Source organism: Mobula hypostoma, chromosome 8, assembly GCF_963921235.1.
Source record: "Mobula hypostoma chromosome 8, sMobHyp1.1, whole genome shotgun sequence".
In the NCBI taxonomy this organism is placed as follows: Eukaryota; Metazoa; Chordata; class Chondrichthyes; order Myliobatiformes; family Myliobatidae; genus Mobula; species Mobula hypostoma.
In genome coordinates this window covers 47,301,949-47,326,438 of record NC_086104.1, presented here as the reverse complement: position 1 = coordinate 47,326,438, position 24,490 = coordinate 47,301,949, and the positions used below count along the sequence as shown (strand labels likewise).

Sequence of the window (24,490 nt, the reverse complement as noted above, 5' to 3'; positions counted from 1 at the left end):
TGGACTGTACAGGGAAGAGTAAAAGATAAAATGTCAAATTGCAATTTCAAAAAGATCTGCAAGCAGTTTTTGGAAATTCTGATAATGATGAACGTGCCACAGGACAGAGTAGCCTTGAGATTTACAAAGTGAAAACTAACACAAGACAAGCAACATGGCTTACACCAGAAGTGAACGGCAAATTAATTAAAATGGAATCGACACTGGCTCAGCTGTTTGTCATTGCACAAAATGAGTTTGAACAGCATTTAAGATACTGAACTGAAGCCCCCTGATATCCAACTAAGAACTTATCCTGGAGAAGAGATCATTCCTGTGGGAATGACACTTATAATACATCAACCAACAAACCACACACATAAAAATTGCTGGTGAACGCAGCAGGCCAGGCAGTATCTATAGGAAGAGGTACAGTCAACGTCTTGGCCCAAAACGTCGACCGTACCTCTTCCTATAGATGCTGCCTGGACTGCAGTGTTCACCAACAACTTTTATGTGTGTTGCTTGAAATTCCAGCATCCGCAGATTTCCTCGTGTTTGCATTTTTAAACCAACAAACCACATTGGACTTATATGTAGGAAAAACAGGAGGGTCATCATTTTGGGGTCATGATTGGCTGAGACAACCACAACTTGATTGGAGATCCATTCACCATTTGTATTGAACACCTCCTGCAATGGAGTCAACTGAAAGCAAATTAAGAAAGGTACCAGATGGTGCTACAGCAATGTTCAAAGATGCATTAGAAAACTTAAACATATCAAGGATAAAATAGTGTTTAATTAAAATGCCACAGCCAAGTTTTACAAAGCCTGTCTGGTTCTTGTACTACCTATGTGAAAGTAGTCAGTGAGCTAGATGGAAGGAATTCTTTCCAAGGCTGAGTGGAGCCCATGGGAACACCACTGGTCCCAGTAGCCAAAACAAAGGGTCTGTCATGATCTGTGGTGATTTTAATCTCACCATCGGCCCAGTACTGAAAGTAGATCCATACCCTCTGCCCAGGATAGAGGATATTTTTACAAAGCTTTCTGGAGGGAAACACTTCAGCAAAGTGGACTTAGCTGAGGCCTACCTACAGATGGAGATGGAAGAGTCCAAAGTGTTTCCCACCATAAACACTTGCAAAGGGCTTTATCACTGTAATAGGCTTGTTTTTGGAGTAGGATCTGCACTTGCACTCCAGTAGAAAGCAATGGTGCTGCAAGGCTGCCCAGGCATTCACTGCTATCTGCATGACAACATTGTTACTGGTAAGAATGATAAGGAACATCTCCAAAATCTGAAAACAGTGTTAAAAGATTAGATGATTATGGGCTCAGGACATGATGCAACAAGTCTGAATTCTTCAAACCAAGCATCACTTACTGTAGTCACAGAGTACAAATATCCATTGACACACAAGGAATACCCAAGTGTGCTGAGAAAATTCAAGCAGTGGTGGATGCTCCAAGGCCACAGGATGGTGTCACAGTTGAGGTCCTTTTAAGGATTTGTAAATCTTGTAAATTCATGAATTTGCCAAACTTGTCAACTGTGCTCCACCCCGTGAACTCATTACTACAGATCAGGAATAAATGGCAATGGACAAGGCAGTGTGAGGTGGTTTTCCAAAAGGCAAAGGAAATAGTGATGTCAGACACCGTACTCACACATTATGATCCACACCATCCAATGAAAGTTGTCATGCACTGTTCAGGATTCCAACACCTCACAAGGTGACTAGAGCTGCCAAACCACTTCCTGAAGTCCCAGAGTCAACTCCTACAACTACGACGGATGAGGTCCCACAACTTGATATTGTTTCACAGTCACATGTCTCTCCTGCCAAGCAGAGTGAACCCCTCTTGTCAGGAAAAACCTTATCCCACAATGGTAAGGAATCTCCCACAGAGATAAAATATTTAGGCCTGAATGTAACAATTTAAAATTTATCATGCTGTGGATGTCTATATAGTAGTTGTTTTATATAGTAGACTGTATACAAGTTGAGATGCATTCTATATTGAATTGGAGTTTATAGCTAAGCAGGGAGGGGTGTTGTGTATTTAATGTTTCAGTAATATTGGAGTAATATTGTAAATGTATTGTTTAATTAAGCATTCCTTGTTGCTTACATCACTAACTTGGTCTCTATTTAAAAGTATGCAAATTGCATATGTCACCGTGCCACCATGTCATCTGTGTGCATCTCACTTAAAGTGAAAATAACAAAACTAAATGTACTCAAGTTATTTCTGGCTTCATTTTCCTTTCAATTAGCTTTATGTTTCAGAGTTACAAAACGTAATATATCCGTGCTGGTATCTTTTCATGGGCTCTTATCTTGTTAAGCAGCCTCATGTGTGACACCTTGTCAAAGGTCTTCTGAAAATCCAAGTTAACAACATTCACTGGCTCTATCTTACCTATTCTTTCATCAAAGAATTTCAACAGATTTGTCAGGCAAGATTCCCCTTATGGAAACCAAGATTTCGGCTTTTTTGTCATGTGCCTCCAAGTACCCCAAAATCTGATTGTCACAGATGGCTGTGGAGAGCAAGACATTAGGTATATTTAAAGCAGACATTGAAGAGTCAAAGGTTATGGGGAGAAATCGGGAGAGTAGTGTTGAGTCATGGTCGATTCCATCTGACAGTTTCCTTACTGGAGTTTAATTTATCAACAAGTCCTGTTAGATCACAAAGCTGATACAGGAGCCTCAAGTTCCCCATTCAACGATTCAGCTTCTACCCTCTGACATCATATTTCTGAATTGTCTATGAACCCATAAACAGTACCCCCTTAATCATAAACATGAGAAATTCTGCAGATGCCGGAAATTCAAAACAACACGCACAAAATGTTGGAGGAACCCAGCATCTATGGAAATGAGTAAACAGTTGATGTTTTGGACCAAGGCCCCTCATCAGGACTGGAAAGGAAGAGGAGAAGTCAGAATTAAGTAGGTAGCAGGAGTGGAGGAATAAGTACAAGGTGATAGGTGATAGGTAAAACTGGAAGAGGGAGAGGCGGTGAAGTAAAGAACTGGGAAGTTGATTGCTGCAAGAGGTAAAGGGCTGAGAAGGAGAAATCTGATAGGGGAGGACAGAAGACTATGGAAGAAAGGGAAGGGGAGGAACACCAGAGGGAGCTGATGGACAGGTAGGAAGAGAAGGTGCGAGAGGGAACCAAGAATGGGGAATAGTGAAGGAGAGGAGTGCAGGGCAAATACTGGAAGTTCGAGAAATTGATGTTCATGCCATCAGGTTGGTGTCACGGTCCTGATTGGTTATTCCCTGTGTCCCTTTAAATTTACTTTGTGCTACAAACAGGACTGTTGATTCCTTGTTTTCCTTAATTCATTGTATCCCCATATTTCTTGGGCTCTGTAATTAAAGGCACTTGAGTCTCAGCTGAACGAGTAGATTTTAGTGTCGAGCTTACAGCTACTTGGTGTTAGATCGTCATCGGACATCACCGAAGCAAGTGTGAGCAAGTCACCCTGCCGGAACGAGCCAAGTTACATCGCCGGAGCGACTCAAGTCTTCTCCCCGAAGCCAGTGCCAGTAAGTTGCCTCTCCTCGCTGGAGCAAGCCTGTTAATTTACCTTGCCTGATCGAGCCGCTAAGCTACCTTGCCGGAGCAGGTCCATCAAGTTAACCCGCCGGGGTGAAACTAGAGCCACTGTCTGTAGTTCCTGGGCCACGTCAAGGGCTTGCCACTACTTGGAGCCATTTCGTGTCAAGGTACGAACTGTCTATCATTGTGTGGTACCATCTCTTCATGTCCTCGTCTCCGCTGAGTAGGTCCGGCTGTTTGCCGTTAACCTGAGTAAGGAACTGTCTCTTCGTGTTCTCTTCTCCACTGAGTAGGTCCGGCCGTTTGCCGCTACTCTGAGTTGGGGAATCCTGTCTCTCAATATTCTGCGTCCTGTATCTAAAAGAAGAGTCCGGGCTCTACGTCTTGTGTCCAAGGAGGAGTCCCGGCTCAGAGTTCCATGTCCTATGTCTAAAGAAGAGTCCCAACTCTATGTCCTGTAACCAAGGAGGAGTCCCAGCTCAGAGCTCCATGTCCTGTGTCTAAAGAAGAGTCCTGGCTCTTATGTCCTGTAACCAAGGAGGAACCCCAGCTCAGTGTCCTGTATCTTGTGTATAAAAGAAGAGTCCCGGCTCTATGTCCTGTACCCAAGGAGGAGCTCCGGCTCAGTGTTCCATGTCCTGTGTCTAAGAAAGGTCCAGGCTTCGATGTTCCAAGTTCCAAGTCCGGGTTTCTGATGTTCCGAGTTCCAAGTCCAGGCTCTGGGGTTCCGAGTTCCAAGTCCAGGCTCTGGGGTTCTGAGTTCCAAGTGCAGGCTCTGGTGTTCGAATTCCAAGTCCGGGTCCCAAATTCTGTGTTCCGAGTTCCAAGTCCGGGTCCTGAATTCCGTGTTTCGAGTTCCAAGTCCGGGTCCCGAACTCTGTGTTCCAAGTTCCAAGTCCAAGTCCGAGTCTAGCCACGCTTATTCCCGCTTCTGTTTTGCTCACTCCTTGATCTCCCACTGAACAATCCTTGCTTCCCTGCTTTCCTAGTAATTATTAATAAACTCTATTCTTGTTAACGCTACACAACGTGTTTGTGTCTTGCATTTGGGTCCACCCATGCTCCACACTTGTGACAGTTGGAGGTAACCTAGATGGAATATAAAGTAACACACATAAAAGTTGCTGGTGAACGCAGCAGGCCAGGCAGCATCTCTAGGAAGAGGTGCAGTCGACGTTTCAGGCCGAGACCCTTTGTCAGGACATATATTCGTCAGGAATATAAAGTGTGCTCCTCAAGCAACACTTGTGGCCTCATTGTGGCAGTAGAAGAAGCCATGGACTGACATGTTGGAATGGGAATGGGAAGTAGAATTGAAATCGGTAGCCATCAGGAAATCCCGCTTTTTGTGGCGGATGGAGCGAAGGACCTCGGTGAAGTGGTCTCCCTATCTATGCTGGGTCTCACCGATACACAGAAGGCCACACTGGATACAGTAGATGATCCCAACAGACTTGCAGGTGAAGTCTCACCTCACCTGGAAGGACTGTATAAGGCCCGGAGTGGTAGTGAGGGAGGAGGTGCAGGGGCAGGTGTGGCAGTTGTTCCACTTGCAAGGGTAAGTGCCAGGAGGGAGATCAGTGGGGACGGATGAGTGGACAAGGGAGTTGTGTAGGGAGTAATTCCTGTCAAAAGTGGGAAGCTGGGAAAGGAAGATATGCTTGGTGGCGGGATCCCATTGGAGATGGCTGTAGTTACAGAGAATTACTGTCTATGCTGGATACGGAGGCTTGTTTGGTGGTAGGTGAGGACAAGAGGAACCCTATCCCTGCTATTGTGGCGGGAGGATAGGGTGAGGGCGGATGTGCATCAAATGGAAGAGATGTGGGTGAGGGCAAGGTTGATGGTGGAGGAAGAGAAGCCCCTTTCTTTGAAAGAGGACATCTCAGTTATTCTGGAATGAAAAGCCTCATCCTGAGAGCAGATGCGATGGAGACAGAGGACCATTTTTACAAGTGATAGGGTAGGAAGAGATAGCTTCCTGAAAGCTGTGAGAATCAGTGGATTCATAAAATGTATCAATAGATAGACTGTCTCTATTATTCATTTTATTTGTACTATTTACTTGTGTGTGCAACTTCATGTCTTTGCACAGTAGTGCTGCCACAAAACACAAGATGGTGATAATAAACCTGATTCTGATCAGGTATATGAAGCGAATAATAGACCACACTACATTTTTGTGAGGATGGGGCGATTAGCACAGAGCGAGCTTTCATCATTGCTCTTGTTTTTACTCCCACATAGTCTTCTCGCTATATCTGCAGGAAAGTATTACCAAAATATTGGCTCAGTTTCTTAGCTTCGTGATTTCCAAAATATTAACATTTCCTTACAATTGCTGTAATTACAACATTTTGCTTTACCTTCAAAATCACAGTACTGGATTTTGCCTCAACTGCAATAAAACCCTTGCACTCCTCCGCAGTGAGCTGTGTACTGTGTACGATGCCGTCCAATCAGAGGGCCGCCCCAGGGCTACGGACAAGGCTTCTATCGAAGCAACCAATCGCTGGAGGGGCGAATGTTTGAATTTAGAGATCGACGAATCAAGCATTTCCTTTCCGCCCGAGACTTTTGAAACGGACCAATTAAAGATCAGGGCGGTTCACGTGCAGTGGGCGTGTTCTGAAGTTCACCAATGGAAATCCTCGATGGGTTGGCGTCTTTTGCGGTTGGTGACGCGCGGTTTTAAACTAGAAGCGCAGGAATTTGAAAATCGGGCTGTTGGTGCTGACGGAGCTGCGGGCTCAGGTGTGCGCTCGTCTTTGCCTCTGAGGGTAAACGGGACCTGGTTTGAGGGTGGTGTTAGCGGCGGGTGGATTTTCCAGGGATCGCGGCACAGACTCCTCTCGGGACCAGGGGTCAGGGATAGTGGGTAAACCTGCAGGTCTATTGCAAAATCCCCCTGATCAGTAAACCTGCGGGTGTATTGATTGAACATTTCTTCAGTGATTACGGATAAACCTGCCGATGTTTTCCTCCAGGGATCAGTGATCAGGAATACATTTGCGATACTGTATTTGTGATGAACGTGCAGTGGAGTCAGGGTTAAATGGATTAATCTTGGGCTCATTTACTGCAAACCAAATACACTGAAGAGTACTGAATACAATGCAGACTGCTGTGGTAATTCCCGTGGAGTAAAAGAGGCTGGAACAACCAAAACTCCATAGATACAAATAACGGGCGATCGTTTTAAATACGGTAGTTAGGTGAGTGGATAATTTATCTTATTAAACATTAGATCTTCTATCAATAACCTGGTGTTAACCATTGGTCTAAGTAGGCTGTACCTATTTACAGCAAGATCCACCGATTTAGTGGGCAGTGCACGTGTCGGACACTATTTTCAGTCAAAACTGAAACAATTACGAACATTTTTGGCTTTATGAAATGAATTGATATGTCACTGATTCCACTATACATAATGCACTGTCATTTAGAACTTTCTCCATTCTTTCCTGAAGGTTGTGATATTTTTTAAGATAAATTTTAAAGAAAATGAGTTGGGCTGTGGAAGAGTGGAAAGAAGGGCTTCCAACAAAGGCACTTCAGAAAATCCAGGAAATTGAAATTCAGCTAGATAAACTCAAAAAAGAACGTCAACAGCGACAATTCCAGGTTGAAACCTTGGAAGCTGCACTGCTGAAACAAAAACAAAAGGTGACTGTTTTTTCACATCAGTATTGTAGTTTTTGAGGTACGGGATTGTTTATTAGATGATAGTTTGCTGAAATGAGTCCTAAGAAACTGGATAGTGACTTTGAATAAAAGTGCAAGCTGCACATTGTTAAAATTGCTCTTCAAAGAGAATAATGTGTATTAATATTTTGATATTCATTTTATCTGATTATGATGATAAGCATCAATATAAATTGTTTTTGTCCATTTATTGACATCCACCTTTTATTTTTAAAAGTGACACTTTCCTGCATAGCAGCAGTGACAGCAGCGTTTTATCTCGAAAGTGGTTTTGGATTTTATGAAGTATGATTACCCGTTACAATACAAAATCTTTGTGCAGTTCGTTGTGGTCATATGGATGTAATTGGGTGGTGTGGGCTTGTGGATGCAGAGGGGCCTTTACTGTGATGTACAGGTGTCCCCGGCTTTTCGAATGTTCGCTTTACGAAACCTCACTGTTACGAAAGACCTCCATACCCCTTTCGTCCATGTACCTATCCAAACCTCTCATAAATATTGAAATCAAACCCACATCCACCACTTCCGATGGCAGCTCATTCCATATGCTCTCCGCAGTCACAGTGAAGAAGGATCCTTTATGATCCCCTTAAACATTTCTTCTTTCACCCTTAACCCATAACCTCTGGTTCTAGTCTTTGCCAACCTATGGGGAAAAAAGCCTGCTTGCATTTACCCTATCTATATCTCTCATAACTTTGTATACCTCTATCAAATCTCCCTTCATTCTCCTAAAATACAGGAAATAAAGTCCTAATCTATTCAACCTTTTCCTATAACTCAGGTCCTCAAACCCCAGAAAAATCCTTGCAAATTTTCACTGCATTCTTTCAATCTTACTTGTGTCTTTTCAGTAGGTAGGTGACCAAAACTGGATACAATACTCCAAATTAGGCTTCAGTAACATCTTGTACAGTTTCAACGTGACATCCCAATTCCTGTACTGAATACATTGATTTATGAAGGCCAATATGGCAAACAATCTCTTTACAACCCTGTCTACCTGTGACGCCACTTTCAAGGAATTATGGATCTCTATTTCCAGATCCCTTTGTTCCACCACACTCCTCAGTGCCCTACTGCTCACCAGGTAAGACCTATCCTGGTTGGTCCTACCGAAGTGCAACACCTCACACTTGCATTAAATTCCATCTGCCATTTTGCAGCCCATTTTACCAGCTGATCCAGATCCCACTGCAAGCTTTGATAGTCTTCCTTGCTGTCCACTACACCTCCAAACTTGATGTCATCTGTAAATTTGTGAATCCAGTTTACCACACGTAGATCGTTGATATAGATGACGAACAGCAATAGATCCAGCACCAATCCTTGTGGTGCGCCACTAGTCACAACCTCTAGTCAGAGGCCACCATCTACAACCACTCTCCGGCTTTTTCTGCGAAGCTAATATCTAATCCAATTTACTACCTTGTCCTGAATGCCAAGCGACTGAATCTTGACTAACCTCCCATATGGGACTTTTTCAAAAGCCTTGCTAAGGTCCATGTAGACACCACCCACTGCCCTGTAGACACAACCCATTGCCTTGCCTTCATGAATATTTCTGGTAACTTCCTCAAAAAAAAACCCTATAAAATTGGTTAAACATGACCTATTACACACAAAGCTATGTTGCCTAACCCTAATCAGCGTCTGTCTATCCAAATGTTTATATATCTGGTCCCTTAGAATACCTTCCAATAACTTTCCCACTATGATGTCAGGCTCACCAGTCTATAATATTTTGGCTTATTCTTGGAGGCTTTCTTAAACATTAGCTATCTTCCAGTCCTCTGGCATCTCACCCCTGGCTAAGGATATTTTAAATATCTACTAGGGGCCCTGCAATTTCTGCACTAACCTCACATCGTCCAAAGAAACACCTTGACAGGTAAACATCTCCTCTGTGTTTGGTATAGAGTCTATGTTGCTTTGCTTCGCTTCTATAAGACTCTGTCTGTCTTCCGAGTAAATACAGATTCAAAAAAATCCATTTAAGATCTCTTTTGGCTCCATGCATAGATTACCACTCTGATCTTCTAGAGGACAAATTTTGTCCCTTGCTATCCTTTTGCTCATAATATATCTGTAGAAGTCCTTCACCTTGTCTGCTAAACCAGCCTCATCTCTTATCTTAGCCTTCTTTGGTGTTCTTTTGCATTTCTTATTCTCATCAAGTACCTCAGTTGTTCCTGCCTATAGCTGCTATGTACCTCCTTCCTTTTCTTAACCAGGCCTTCCATATCTCCTGATAACCAACGATCCTTAAACCTGTTATCCCTGCCTTTTATTCCGACAGGAACATACAAACTCCGTACTTCCAAAATTTCACCTTTTGAAGGCTTCCCACTTACCAATTATACATTTGCCAGAAAACAATCTGTTCCAATCCACACTTGTCAGATCCTTTCTGATACAATCAAAATTGGCCTTTCTCCAATTTATGACCTCAGACCTGTGCTTTTCTATAATTACCTTGCAACTAATGGCATTATAATCACCAGATTCCTCTTTCATTACCTGCTGTATCTTATTCCCTAATATGAGATCTAGTATCATACTCCATGTACTCTATCGAATGGGACTTCTACGTACTGATTCAGGAAACTTCCCTTAACATATTTAAGAATCTGTATCCCATTCAGCACTTACTATTGGATGGTCTATAATATAATCCCATGTGGGGGTAGAAGGGTGGGTTGGCAAGTTTGCAGACGACACAAAGGTTGGTGGTGTTGTAGATAGTGTAGAGGATTGTTGAAGATTGCAGAGAGACTTTGATAGGTTGCAGAAGTGGGCTGAGAAGTGGCAGATGGAGTTCAACCCGGAGAAGTGTGAGGTGGTACACTTTTGAAGGACAAACTCCAAGGCAGAATACAAAGTAAATGGCAGGATACTTGGTAGTGTGGAGCAGCCGAGGGATCTGGGGGTACACGTCCACAGATCCCTGCAAGTTGCCTCACAGGTAGATAGGGTAGTTAAGAAAGCTTATGGGGTGTTTGCTTTCATAAGTCAAGGGATAGAGTTTAAGAGTCGCGAGGTAACGATGCAGCTCTAAAAAGTCTGGTTAGACCACACTTGGAGTACTGTGTCCAGTTCTGGTCGTCTCACTATAGGAAGGATGTGGAAGCACTGGAAAGGGTACAGAGGAGATTTACCAGGATACTGCCTGGTTTAGAGAGTATGGATTATGATCAGAGATTAAGGGAGCTCGGACTTTGCTCTTTGGAGAGAAGGAGGATGAGAGGAGACATGATAGAGGTATACAAGATATTAAGAGGAACAGATAGAGTGGACAGCCAGCGCCTCTTCCCCAGGGCACCACTGCTCAATACAAGAGGACATGGCTTTAAGGTAAGGGGTGGGAAGTTCAAGGGGGGATATTAGAGGAAGGTTTTTCACTCAGAGAGTGGTTGTGCGTGGAATGCACTGCCTGAGTCAGTGGTGGAAGCAGATACACTAATGAAATTTAAGAGACTACTAGACAGGTATATGGAGGAGTTTAAGGTGGGAGGTTATATGGGAGGCAGGGTTTGAGGGTTGGCACAACATTGTGTGCCGAAGGGCCTGAACTGTGCTGTACTATTCCATGTTTAACATGGTCATCCCTACCTTATTCCTCACTTCCACCCATATAATCTCAGTAGACAAGCTCTCCAGTCTGAACTCTGCCATGACATTTTCCCTGTCAAATAATGCCATCCCTCCTCCTTTTATCTCATGTAAAACAATGGAACCCCAGAACATTGAACAGCCAGTCCTGACCCTCCTGCAACTAAGCCTCACTAACGGCTACAATGTCACAGTGTCATAATTCCACTTGCTGATCTGTGCCCTAAGTTCATCAGCTTTTCCTACATTACTCCTTGCATTGAAATATATACAACGCAGAACATTTGTCCCGCCGTGCTTGATCTTCTGATTCCTGACTTTGTATGTAGGTTTAACAACATCTTTCTCCACAACCACTCCACAGTCTGTTCTGGTGCATTGGTTCCTATCGCCCTGCAACTCTAGTTTAGACTTCCCTGCACAGCACTAGCAAACCTTTCCGAAAGGTTATTAGTCCCTTCCAGTTCGCGCGTAAACCGTCCCATTTATACTGGAACCTGGCCTGCTGCGTTCACCAGCAACTTTGATGTGTGTTGCCATTTATACTGGAACCATCTTCCCTGGAAGAGAGCCCAGTGATCCAAAAATCTGAAGCCCTTCCTCCTGCACCATCTCCTTAGCCACATGTTCAACTGTATGATCTTCCTATTTCTGGCCTCACTAGTACGTGGCACAGGTAGTAATCCTGAGATTGCAGACCTGAAGGTCCTGTCCTTTAACTTAGCGTCTAACTCCCTGAACTCACTTTGCAGGACCTCGTCACCCATCCTACCTATAGTATTAGTACCGATGTGGATCACAACTCTGGCTGCTCACCCTGCCGTGGACTTGATCAAGATGTCCTTGGCCCCGGCATCCGGGAGGCATCTGAGAATCTTGAGAATCTTTTTCTCGTCCACGGAACTTCCTTTCTGTTCTCCTAACCAATGAATCTCTATCACTACAGCTTGCCTCTTCCCCCCTCTTACCTCTGAACCACAATGCCAGAGACCTGAGCACTGTGGCTTTCCTCTGCTATGTCATTCCACCACCATCACCAACAGTATTCAACGTGGTATACCTGTTGTTGAGCAGAACAGCTACAAGGCTACACTGCACTGGCTACCTAACCCTTTTCCCTCTCCTGACAGTTACCTAGTTTTCTGTGTCCTACACCTTGGGAATAACTACTTCTTTGTATGTTGTGTCTATCAATGTCTCAGCCACCCGAATGATCCGGAATTCATCCAGTTCCAGCTCATGGTCTTTTAGAAGCTGCAGCCGAATGCATTTCTTGCAGGTGTTGTCATTAGGGATACTGAAGGTCTTCCTGCCCTCCTGTATTTCACAGGAGGAGCATTCTACCATCCTGCCTGGCATCCCTGCTGCTCTAGATGTGCAATAAGAAAGAAAGTATAAATAATGAAAAAAAAATTGCCTATGGCCTATGCTTCTCCTCTATGAGTCAAAGCCTTAACTCCCCACTCTGTAACACTGGCCCGCTCCCACAATAGCCACTCTACTTAAACCTAGCTACCTTTTATTGGTCGTTGTCAAGTGCCTAATACTGCTTCATACCTGTCTGACTTGCTAGTCATTTGCCAGTCCTCTGCCCATTTAATTAGTTTATCAATATCCCCTTGTAATTTTCATGACCACTTATAAGTTTTCATAACTCTTACTTAAGGTCAATATTGGTTTCTGGTTAAACTTGAGTTTTATTTTTGCTTTTAATCCTTGTAATCTGCTTAAACTCTTTGGGATATCAATTATGACCTGTAGATCTAATACGAATTGAATAGCCTTGGACAGCTATGCATTAGCCTATTAGTTCTGGAATTCTCAGTATTAATCTTAACCCCTCATGCTTTTAGTTGTTTCTTAAAATGTACTGTATCTATGAAAGCTTTTGGTAATCTGCTCAATTATTGTATTGCATGATTAAACTTTGCTTAAAATGACTAATTTATAAGTACCAGAATTGGCTGATTTATGCGTGAATCCACAAAAAATAATTTAAAGAATTAAAGATTAGTTTTGTTGACTGAAGAAGTAATATTGCCTTCTGGAACTTTTTAACTCCCTTTTTGTCCTATAAAATTTTGTACATTTACCTAAAACTTAATAGAAAAATATAAAGGATAGATCACTTGCAATGGAATGGTATCTCAATAATGCTTGTGTTACTCCAAGGAGAATAATCACAACAGAGCTTCTCTCAACTTGTTGAATATAACTGCTTTTCCCGCAATTTCCACAATGCATCCTCCAAAGAGCACCAGTATTATTTAAGTTTTGAAGTTTACTTATTCAAATGTGAGTGCCATCAAACATTAACCTAGAAATTCAAGGTAGGAAGCTAGGAATTGACTTTCTAGGAACAACAATTTCAAAGTTCGTTTTAGCTCTCCTTTGTAAAAGAGCCAATTCACATTCCCTAAGTAAAAATAAATCATAAGTCACTTTATCTTTCTTTTTAAATCTTTTTATTAAATAAGTATACAAAAAGGTAAGCCATATAGACACTAATACACTGTTAGAATATAATAAAATTACAGAAAATATTAATACAAAAAAAATACTACAAACAATGTAATTTAAACGTAACATACCAAGGTAACATAATAGTATACTAATTATATATATATATATCAATAGAGAAAAAGAAAAAAAAACCCCAAAAAAAAACCCACCGTGCAACTAACTAAAAGCAAAGCAAAGCAATGGGCTAACTTGAAACCAAACAGAGTTAAACTTAAAATCACGTCCTCAATCCCGACCTCCATTAAAAACAGTAAAAAAAACAAGAAGGGTATATATTACATTAAATGAAAATATTGAATAAAAGATCTCCAAGTCTGTTCAAATTTAAATGAGGAGTCATAAAGATTGCTTCTAATTTTCTCCAGATTCAAGCATAATATCGTCTGAGAAAACCAAAAAAAGGTAGTTGGAGCATTAAGCTCTTTCCAATGTTGTAAGATACATCTTTTCGCCATTAAAGTAAGAAATGCAATCATTCTACGGGCTGAAGGGGAGAGATTACTGGAAATTTTAGGTAGTCCAAAGATAGCAGTAATAGGGTGAGGAGAGATATCTATATTCAATACCTTAGAGATAATATTAAAAATATCTCTCCAAAAAGTTTCCAAAGTAGGGCAAGACCAAAACATATGAGTTAAAGAGGCTATCTGCCCCGGACATCTATCACAAAAAGGATTAATATGAGAATAAAAGCGCGCTAACTTATCTTTGGACATATGTGCTCTATGAACAACTTTAAATTGAATTAGGGAATGTTTAACACAGATAGAGGAAGTATTGACTAATTGTAAAATCTGCCCCCAGTCATCCACGGAAATGGTAAACCCCAATTCCTGTTCCCAATCTACCCTAATCTTATCAAATGGAGCTTTCCTAAGTTTCATAATAATATTATAAATCATAGCCGATGCACCTTTCTGACATGGATTAAGGTTGATTATAGTATCTAAAATGTATGTAGGAGGAAGCATTGGAAAGGAAGAAAGTGTAGTACTTAGGAAATTTCTAACTTGTAGATATCTAAAAAAATGTATTCTTGATAAGTTATATTTATTAGATAATTGTTCAAAAGACATAAGGGAACCATCTAAAAATAAATCCAAAAACCGTGAAATACCCTTAGTCTTCCAAGTTTGAAAAGCACGATCCGTAAAAGAGGGAGAAAAAAATGTTACCTAAAATAGGAATCGCTAACCCAAATTGATTAAGATCAAAAAATTTTCTGAATTGAAACCAAACACGCAAGGTATATTTAACTATCGGGTTAGACACCTGTTTAAGGCGTTTCCAATCAAAAGGAAGAGAGGAACCTAAAATAGAGCCAAGTGTAAAACCCTGAACAGATTGTAATTCCAATACTACCCATTTAGGAATGGATAGTATATCCTGGTCCAGTAACCAGAATTTCATATGTCGAATATTAATTGCCCAATAATAAAATCTAAAGTTAGGTAATGCTAAGCCTCCATCTCTCTTAGCTTTCTGTAAATGTATTTTACCCAGTCTCGGGTTTTTATTCTGCCAAATAAATGAAGAAATTTTAGAGTCAACTTTGTCAAAAAAAGATTTTGGAACAAAGATTGGTAATGCCTGAAATATATATAAAAATTTTGGCAAAAAAAACATCTTAACTGCATTAATACGACCAATCAAAGTTAAATATAAAGGAAACCATTTAGATGAAAGTTGAGTAATATGGTCTATTAATGGTAAAAAGTTAGTCTTAAATAAATCTTTATATTTACAAGTAATTTTAATCCCAAGATATGAAAAATAATTATTAATCAATTTAAATGGAAATTTATAATATAAGGGAAGTTGTTTATTAATCGGAAAGAGTTCACTCTTACTAAGATTTAATTTATAACCTGAAAAAAGACCAAATTGTGCTAATAACTCTAAAACAGCCGGGATGGATTTTTGAGGATTAGAAATATATAAAAGTAAATCATCAGCATAAAGTGATAATTTATGGGACTTTAAGCCCCGAGTTATCCCAGTAATATTTGGAGATTCTCGAATGGCAATTGCAAGAGGTTCTAATGCAATATCAAATAATAAGGGACTAAGAGGACAACCTTGTCGAGTACCTCGAAAAAGAGGGAAAAAAGGTGAACTTAAAGAGTTAGTACGGACCGAGGCCACAGGAGAATAATATAAGAGTTTAATCCAGGATATAAATTTCGAGCTAAAATTAAACATTTCAAGCACCTTAAATAAATAAGGCCATTCTACTCTATCAAAAGCTTTCTCGGCATCTAAAGAGATAACACATTCAGGAACATTTTGTGAGGGAGTATACACGATATTTAACAGTGTACGAATATTATAAAAAGAGTAACGACCTTTAATAAAACCCGTTTGGTCTTCCGAAATAATAGAGGGAAGTACTTTTTCTAATCTATTTGCTAATAACTTAGAAAAAACTTTAGAATCAACATTTAGTAAAGATATTGGTCTATAAGATGCACATTGAGCAGGATCTTTATCCTTTTTTAATATTAAAGAAATTGACGCTCTATTAAAAGATTCAGGAAGTTTACCAAGTTTCAATGAAACCTCAAAAACCCTACAGAGCCAAGGGATTAATGAAGGAGCAAAACATTTATAAAATTCTACGGTAAACCCATCAGGGCCAGGAGCTTTCCCCAAATTCATAGAGAAAATAACATTCTTAATCTCATCCATGGTAATGGGAGTATCTAACATAGAAGCCATATCCTGTGAAATCTCAGGGAAGTCTAAATTATCTAAAAAATCATTCATATATTTAGAATCTCGAGGAGACGCTGATTGATATAAGGAAGAGTAAAAATCACAGAAGGTTTGATTAATCCCCACATGATCAAGTATCAGTCGATCATTTTGGTTATAAATCTGATTAATTTGAGATTTAGCATAATTAGACTTCAATTGATTAGCCAACAGTTTGCCAATTTTGTCACTGTGTACATAAAATTCACTTCTTGTTTTCTTTAATTGGTTTACAATCGAGGACGAGAGTAATAAACTGTGTTCCATTTGAAGTTCAGTTCTTTGTTTATATAACTCCTCAGAAGGAGCTATAACATATTTCTTATCAATTTCCTTAATCTTGTCCACAATTACCAACTCCTCCTGCTTCTGCTTCTTCCTCAAAGCAGCAGAATACGAGATAATCTGACCACGAATATAAGCTTTAAAAGTGTCCCAAAGAGTGTTAACAGAAATATCCTCTGTATGGTTAATTATAAAAAAAAGATCAATCTGTTCATTCATAAAGTTAACAAAGTCCGAGTCCTGAAGCAACAGCGAATTAAAACGCCATTGTCTATTATTTTGTATATTGGCCAGAATTTTAATAGAAAGCTTAAGTGGAGCATGATCCGAAATGGTTATAGAATCATAATCACATTTAATCACTGAGGAAATAAGACGAGAATCAATAAAGAAATAATCAATTCTTGAATAGGAATGATGAACATGTGAAAAAAAAGAAAAATCTTTTTCCTGAGGATGCAAAAAGCGCCAAATGTCCGTCGACCCAGAATCAGAAAGGAATGAATTAATCAAAGTTGCAGATTTATTAGGTAAGGTCCGTAAAGGAGCCGAACGGTCCAAAGCTAGAGACAAACAGGTATTAAGATCTCCGCCCCAGATCAATGAAAACTCATTCAAATTCGGAAACTGATTAAATAATGATTTATAAAATTCCGGACAGTCCATATTAGGAGCATAAACATTAACCAAAACTACTTTTTTATTGAATAGTAAACCACTAACCAATAGAAATCTACCATTCGGATCAGAAATAATATCATGTTGTATAAAAGTAACTGAGGAGTCTATAAAAATAGAGACGCCTCGAATCTTAGCATTGGAGTTCGAATGAAACTGTTGGCCCTTCCAGAATTTAAAAAAACGTAGTCTGTCCCCTCTCCGCACATGGGTCTCTTGTAAGAATAAAATTTGTGCTTTAAGTCTCCGGAACACTTTAAAAACTTTTTTCCTTTTAATAGGATGATTAAGACCATTAGTATTCCAGGAGACAAAATTAATAATAGACTCCATAAACCCTAAAGTCAACCCACAACAAGGAGGATTGACGATAGGCTCGACCCACGAACCCGGAGAGGGAACAGAACATACAAGAGATACCGGGAAGAAGAACGCAACCAATACTTCAATAATGTATATAGCCCAAGAAGAAAGAAACTAAAACGTGAAGCCACTCCCACCACCCCCCCCCCACCCCATGACCCCAAGGCTAAATCTAATGCAGACCAGCCCGAAAGAAGCAAGCACTAAAACTACCCCCATGACTTCCGGTATACGCTCCCTTAAAAAAAGTGTAAATATAAAAAAGATCAGCTGATTATAAAACAGTAAAAGAATAAAAAAAAGATAACTCAATTAAAATAAACACATTAACAGAATAAAAGCCAGAAAATATATAAAAAAAACCGCAATAAACCCCAGACCCATGAACAAACAGAACAACAAAAAAAAATAAGATTATTAACATTAACTAGTTATAAAAACCTACAAAACAAAATAGATTTAAAAAAAAACTACAAAATTTAAGGCCAACAAGGAAATACGTAAAATGACAATAAGGAAGTAACCACCCAGAATCCCCTGGGAAAAAGAAAGAAATGACGCAGTTAAAAAGAAAGTTTAGCAACCATATTAAGTAATCAAAAATAAACTTTTCTGCCCAAATAGGGCAAAAAAAAATTAAGACCGCCAAATTCACAGCCTCCGATCAACGGAGATAGTTTAAAAAAATTACAATTAAGATGTTGAAGGTGAAAATTGATCCAGATAACTCTGGGCATCTGATGGAGAGTCAAAAAAACAGAGGGCTCCATCCAACGTACGAATCCTTAGACGTGCAGGGTAAAGAAGCGCTGGTTTTAAATCCATCTTGTAGAGTTCCGACATCACAGATCTGTAACGAACCCGTTGATCCCGGATTGGTTTACTGAAATCCTCCACGAATCGGAATTTAAGATCCAAAAAATCAATGAAACCTTTAGATCGAACAAATCGAAACAGTTTCTCCTTGTCTTGAAAGTAATGAAACCATAAAATGACATGTCGAGGTTTACCTGACCTAAGCAAGTATGATGGAACTCTGTGAACGCGATCCAATAGCGGTGGTTGGTCAGGAAATACAGTAGGAAATGCATCTTTTAAAAGTTGAGAAAAATACTTCATAGGGTTATCAGATTCAACAGCTTCACGCACCCCGATCATTCGTAGATTCTGCCGTCGCATTCTAGATTCTAAGTCAGAGTTTTTAAAGGTCAGAAAGTCAAGTTTATTCTTCATTACATTAATTGTTTCTTCGATTTTCCCCATCTTAAGCTCACTTTGTTGCGTGGATTTTTGAAGATCAGATATAGCCGACTGATGTTCCGTAATAGATGTTTGTATCTTATCGATTGAATCGGCAATTTTCTGGAAATTAATTGAAATTTCCGCACGAATCAGCTCCGTAACAGAGGTTGAAATTTCTGCACGAATCAGCTCCATAACAGAGGTTGAAATTTCCCTTTGAATTAACTCGATATAGCTTTCAAAGTCACCGGTGGTTCAGTCGGGGGGAAATCAATACCTTTCGGTTTAACCGGAGGTTTGCCATCCTTCCCGTTTTTCCCATTCTTAGACATAGCAGACCTTAAACGCATCCAGTTATCGAAGAGCCCAATTTATTTCAAAGTATTGTAAAAGTTGATGCCTTAATGGTTAATTAAAATATAGCTGATCATAAGAAAAAAAACTCAGAGGTAATGGAGCGAGTCAAGAACGCGACTTCACTCCATGAGCGCTACCGGAAGTCCCCCCATAAGTCACTTTAAAAGTGATCATGGAATTAAAGCCCTTTAAGTGTAGTAGCAAGTTATATAGCATTTTAATGGCAGCAAGTTTATGATTATTAACTTTTTTTCCAACTCCTGAAAAACAGGTAGAAAATGAAAAAACTGAAAGCAGCGCACTAAAGCGGGAGCATCAGACTCTAATTGACTCATGTGAAAACCTTGAGAAAACCAGGCAGAAGATTTCTCATGATCTGCAGGTGAAGGAATCACAAGTTAATTACCTAGAGGGACAACTTGCATCAAGCAAGAAACTTGTTGAGAAGCTTGAACAAGAGAACAAAAGGTAAAGCTGTCTTCTGTGCTGTGCAAATTAAATTTGATTTGAGCACATTGTGCCCTTTGGCAGAAAAGTAAAAAATGTCGTGGTAGAACTGCTTGGTATGATGAACGTATCCTTCAACAAGGACACCATTTGTTTGGTTAAGAAGGTTCAAGTATTAATTGGAGGATAGCAGTGTGCTCTGTCATTGTAAGTTTAGCAATGACCGGTGTTCAATTCTATTTACAACTCCTAAGCATTATAGGAGTCAGTTATTTGTGATAAGTAGCAAGTAGCTTTCATAGCACAAAATTTCCAGGCAATGTTCACCTCTGATGAGAGAGAGAGAAAAACTAAGTGCCCATCACAAACATTCTGGGGATTACCAGTGACCACGGACTCAGTTAAAGCAGTCATATACATACTACAGTTACAAGGGCATATTAGACACTGCACCCTGAGTGAGTGTCTTCGATTTGACACCTCAAAGTCTTTCTACCAGCTACTAGGTATGTCAGTAATGTGATGGAATGTTTTCCATTTCCCTAGTAAGTGCACATCCAACTCCTCACAAGAACTTCAACACTGTCCATCTTATTTATTTATAAGGCCCCACCTCCCCCTCGTACCTCATCTGTTACTCATTTTTATGCACACATTCTTTCTCTCATTCTCCTTTTTCTCCCTCTGTCCCTCTGAATATACCTCTTGCCCATCCTCTGGGTCACCCCCCCCCCCGTCTTTCTTCCCGGACCTCCTGTCCCATGATCCTCTCGTATCCCCTTTTGCCTATCAGCTGTCCAGCTCTCGGCTCTATCCCTCCCCCTCCTGTCTTCTCCTATCATTTTGCATCTCCCCCTCCCCCTCCAGCTTTCAAATCCCTTACTCACTCTTCCTTCAGTTAGTCCTGACGAAGGGTCTCGGCCTGAAACGTCGACTGCGCCTCTTCCTATAGATGCTGCTTGGCCTGCTGCGTTCACCAGCAACTTTGATGTATGTTATTTATTTGATACCTCTTTTAAACATACAAGGTTGCAGTGACCCTAACCTACTATATGACAGCACCAATGAAACCCTTGACGTCCACCAGCAAGAAGTACTCACTTGTTAGTGGACTGACTTTTTATTGTTTGTAGACTTACACAACCCACCCAGGAGTATGATGGTATTACTGGGACTGTGGGCTACTGGAGATGGGGTTATGAGTCAGAAACACAAGCAGAAGTTTACAGACATGAGCCCTGTTTCCTGCACCCATTAACTCAATGAATTCGTTAGAAAATGCATTGTACTAATGTCTGGAAGAGAGGTGTTGGGCTGGTGTAATGCCCAACAATTCAGAAGATCTGTTTGACTCCCGTTAACTGAAGTACTGACATAAAAAATAAAGAAGAATCTCAGCCTACCACCAGATGGTGCTATTTGGATTCACTCAGAATGTTACAATATCATTGCCACTTGAATCTTTTCTTGGATTGATAGTAAATTATTTTACTGCAGTCATTGAATTGTACAGCAGTGGAAAATGCCTTTTGCTCCTCAAGTCCCTGCTGACTATCTGTTACATATTTATTATTAATCTTGTTTACGAGTACTTCGTTCATAGTCTACAGTGTTTTGGTAATTCAAAAACTCATCCAGCTGCTTTTTAAATGTTGTGATGTGAGAGAAACTGCCTTGAGGCAATATTGCAGCCGCCCTTTGGGCGAAAGAAATTTTTTTCAGATCTCTTCTAAATCTTTTAACACTCATCTATTATTGGGAGAAGGTCACTACCCCTCTATGTCTTCCACGCGAAGGAACATGACTCTATTCTGTATGTTTGAACAGTTATGATCACATTTTATAATTTCTTGAATGTAAAGTAGCATATAAGCTGAAGTGGTTCAGTTAGTGATCTGTTTAAATAAATAATAGGAGGGTATCACAAAAAGCTTCAGTTCATCTGTAATAAGAGAAAAATTCATCAGGTTTTCATTGCTAATCAGTATCACATGGAATTTATGCTTAATGTACATTTATTATCGAAGTATGTATATGTCACCATATATGACCTTGAGATTCATTTTGTTGCAGTTAGTTACAGCAAAATAAAGAAATGCAATCCATTTTATAAAAAATCTTGAGCATAAGGGGCCAACTGGACTCTTCTGTGCTCTATGAATCTCTACGTCAATGATAATTCAACATAGTCTGTACTGGCATTAGAGTAATAGTCATACAGCAAACTGATCCTGGGAGTGCGAGTGTTAATGTATGAGGAGCCTTTGATGTCTCTGGGCTTGCACTCACTGGAGTTTAGACGAACAAAAGTTCAAAGTAAATTTATTATCAAAGTACATATATGTCAATGTATACAACCCTGAGATTCATGTCTTGCGGGCATACTCAATAAATTCATAGAATAATAACCATAACAGAATCAATGAAAGCCTGCACCAACTTGGGCATTCAACCAGCATGCAAAAGGCAACAACCTTGTGCAGAAACAAAAAAAAAAGAAATAATAATATTAATGAATAAATAAGAAATTAATATCGAGATGAAGAGTTTAGAAGAATGAGGGGAGACCTCATAGAAACATTTCGAATGTTGAAAGGCATGGATAGAGTGGATGTGGCAAAGTTGTTTCCCATGATGGGGGAGTCTAGTACGAGAGGGCATGACTTAAGGATTGAAGGGCGCCCATTCAGAACAGAAATGTGAAGAAATTTTTTTAGTCAGAGGGTGGTGAATCTATGGAATTTGTTGCCACGGGTAGCAGTGGAGGCCAAGTCATTGGGTGTATTTAAGGCAGAGATTGATAGGTATCTGAGTAGCCAGGGCATCAAAGGTTATGGTGAGAAGGCGGGGGAGTGGGACTAAATAGGAGAATGGATCAGCTCATGATAAAATGGTGGAGCAGACTCAATGGGCCGAATGGCCTACTTCTGCTCCTTTGTCTTATGGTCTTATGGTCTAGGAGTCCTTAAGAGTGAGTCCATAGATTGTGGGAACATTTCAATGATGGGGCAAGTGAAGTTATCCCCTTTGGTTCAAGAGCCTGATGGTAGAGGTGTAATAACTGTTCTTGAACTGGTGGTGTGAGTCCTGAGGCTCTTCTACCACCTTCCTCATGACAGCAGCAAGAAGAGAGCATGCCCTTGGTGTTGGGGGTCTTTGATGCTGCATGCTGCTTTCCTGCGACAGCATGTTGTCAAGATTTTGTCAGTGGTGGGGAGGACTTTACCTGTGTTGGACTGGGTTGTATCCGTTACTAAAGCAACACACACAAAATGCTGGAGGAGCTCAGCGGGTCAGACAGCATCCATGGAACTGGATAAATAATCAATCTTTCGGGCCAAGAACCTTCTTCAGGACTTAGTAGGAAGGGGGAAGATGTCAGAATAAAACGATGCGGGGGGAGGGAAAAGAGGCTAGTAGAAGATGATAGATGAAGCCAGGTGGGTGGGAAAAGTCTAGGGCTGGAGAAGAAAGAATCTGATAGGAGAGCAGAGTGAATCATAGGAGGAAGTGACCCGGGGGATGTAATAGGCAGGTGAGAAGAAAACATCAGAGTGGGGAATAGAGGAACTGGGGTAGGGGGAATGTAATTTGTTTGCTGGAAGAAGAAATCAATATTCATGCATCGGGTTGGAGGCTACCCAGACGGAAATTAAGGTGTTGCTCCTCCACCCTGAGGGTGGACTCATCTTACACAAGAGTGCCATGGACCGACACGTCGTAATGGGAGTTAAAATGTTTGGCCATTGGAAAGTCTTGCTTGTGGCAGATGGTGCAGAGCTGCTTGACAAAGCGATCCTCCAATCCACTAGAGGTCTCACCAATGCAGATGAGGGAGCACTGGCAACAACAGATGGTCCCAGCAGGTTCACAGGTGAAAAGTTGCCTCACCTGGAAGGTGGCTGTTTGGGGCCCTGAAGGAGAGAGAGGAGGTGTATGAGTAGATGTAGCACTTAGGCCACTTGCAGGGATAAGTGCCTAGAAGGAGATTAGCAGGGAGGAATGAATGGACAAGGGAATCTCGGAGGGAGTGATTCCTACAGAAAGTGGAGTGGGGGTGATACTTCTTGTAGGATTGTTGAAGTGTTAGATGCAATGGTGAATCTTTGTAAACTCCTAGGAAGCAGAGGCTTTCTTCATAATTTTACTTGCGTGCTGGGCCGAGGACAAATCCTTCCAAAATTATAACACCTAGGAACTTAAAGATGCTGATCCTTTCTACCACTGATCCTCTGATGAGGACTGACTCATGGATCTCTGGTTTCCTTCTCCTGAAGTCAATAATCAGTTCCTTGGTTTTGCTGGCATTGAATAAGAGGTTATTGTTATGGTACTACTCAGCAGGTGTTCAATCTCCCTCCTATATGCTGATTCACCACTACCTTTGATTCGGCCTATAACGGTGGTGTTGTCAGCAAACTTGAATGTGGCATTGGCGTTGTGCTTAGTCACACAGTCGTATATGTAAAGTGAATAGAGCAAGCGTTAAGCACATAGGTTGTGGCTCACCTGTGCTGATGGAAATCATGGAGGAGATGTTGCCAATCCAAACCGACTGGGCTCTGAATGTGAAGGAAATTGGGGATCCAATTGCACAAGGAGGTATTGAGGTCAAGGTCTTGGAATTTATTGATTAGTTTTGAGAAGATGATGGTATTGAACGCCAAGCTATAGTCGATAAGGAGCAACCTGATTTATGCATCTTTGTTGTCCAGATGTTCCAGGGTTGAGTGAAGAGCTAATGAGACAGCATCTGCTGTGGACCTGTTGCTTCAGTAGGCAAACTGGAGCAGATTCAAGTCACTTCTCAGGCAGGAGTTGATATGTTTCATCACTAACCTTTCAAAGCAGTTCATCACTGTGGATGTAAGTGCTACTGGATGAGTCACTGAGGCAGGTCACTGTTCTTCTTCGGTACTGGTATAATTGAAGCCTGCGTGACGCAGGTGGGTAACTTAGACC

General features: G+C 40.7%; 1 protein-coding gene across 3 annotated transcripts in view; it reads left to right on the top strand.

The window, feature by feature from the left end:
• The first annotated feature begins 6,269 nt into the window (after positions 1–6,269).
• Positions 6,270–24,490, top strand: part of cenpf (centromere protein F) — a 70,100-nt gene continuing 51,879 nt past the window's right edge. For all 3 annotated transcript variants that reach the window (XM_063055783.1, XM_063055782.1, XM_063055781.1), the window contains exons 1-4: positions 6,270–6,316; positions 6,550–6,777; positions 7,033–7,228; positions 19,353–19,549. In XM_063055783.1, the coding sequence (XP_062911853.1) occupies positions 7,067–7,228; positions 19,353–19,549 (359 nt within the window). In that variant the 5' untranslated portion in view covers positions 6,270–6,316; positions 6,550–6,777; positions 7,033–7,066. The remainder of the gene's footprint in view (positions 6,317–6,549; positions 6,778–7,032; positions 7,229–19,352; positions 19,550–24,490) is intronic.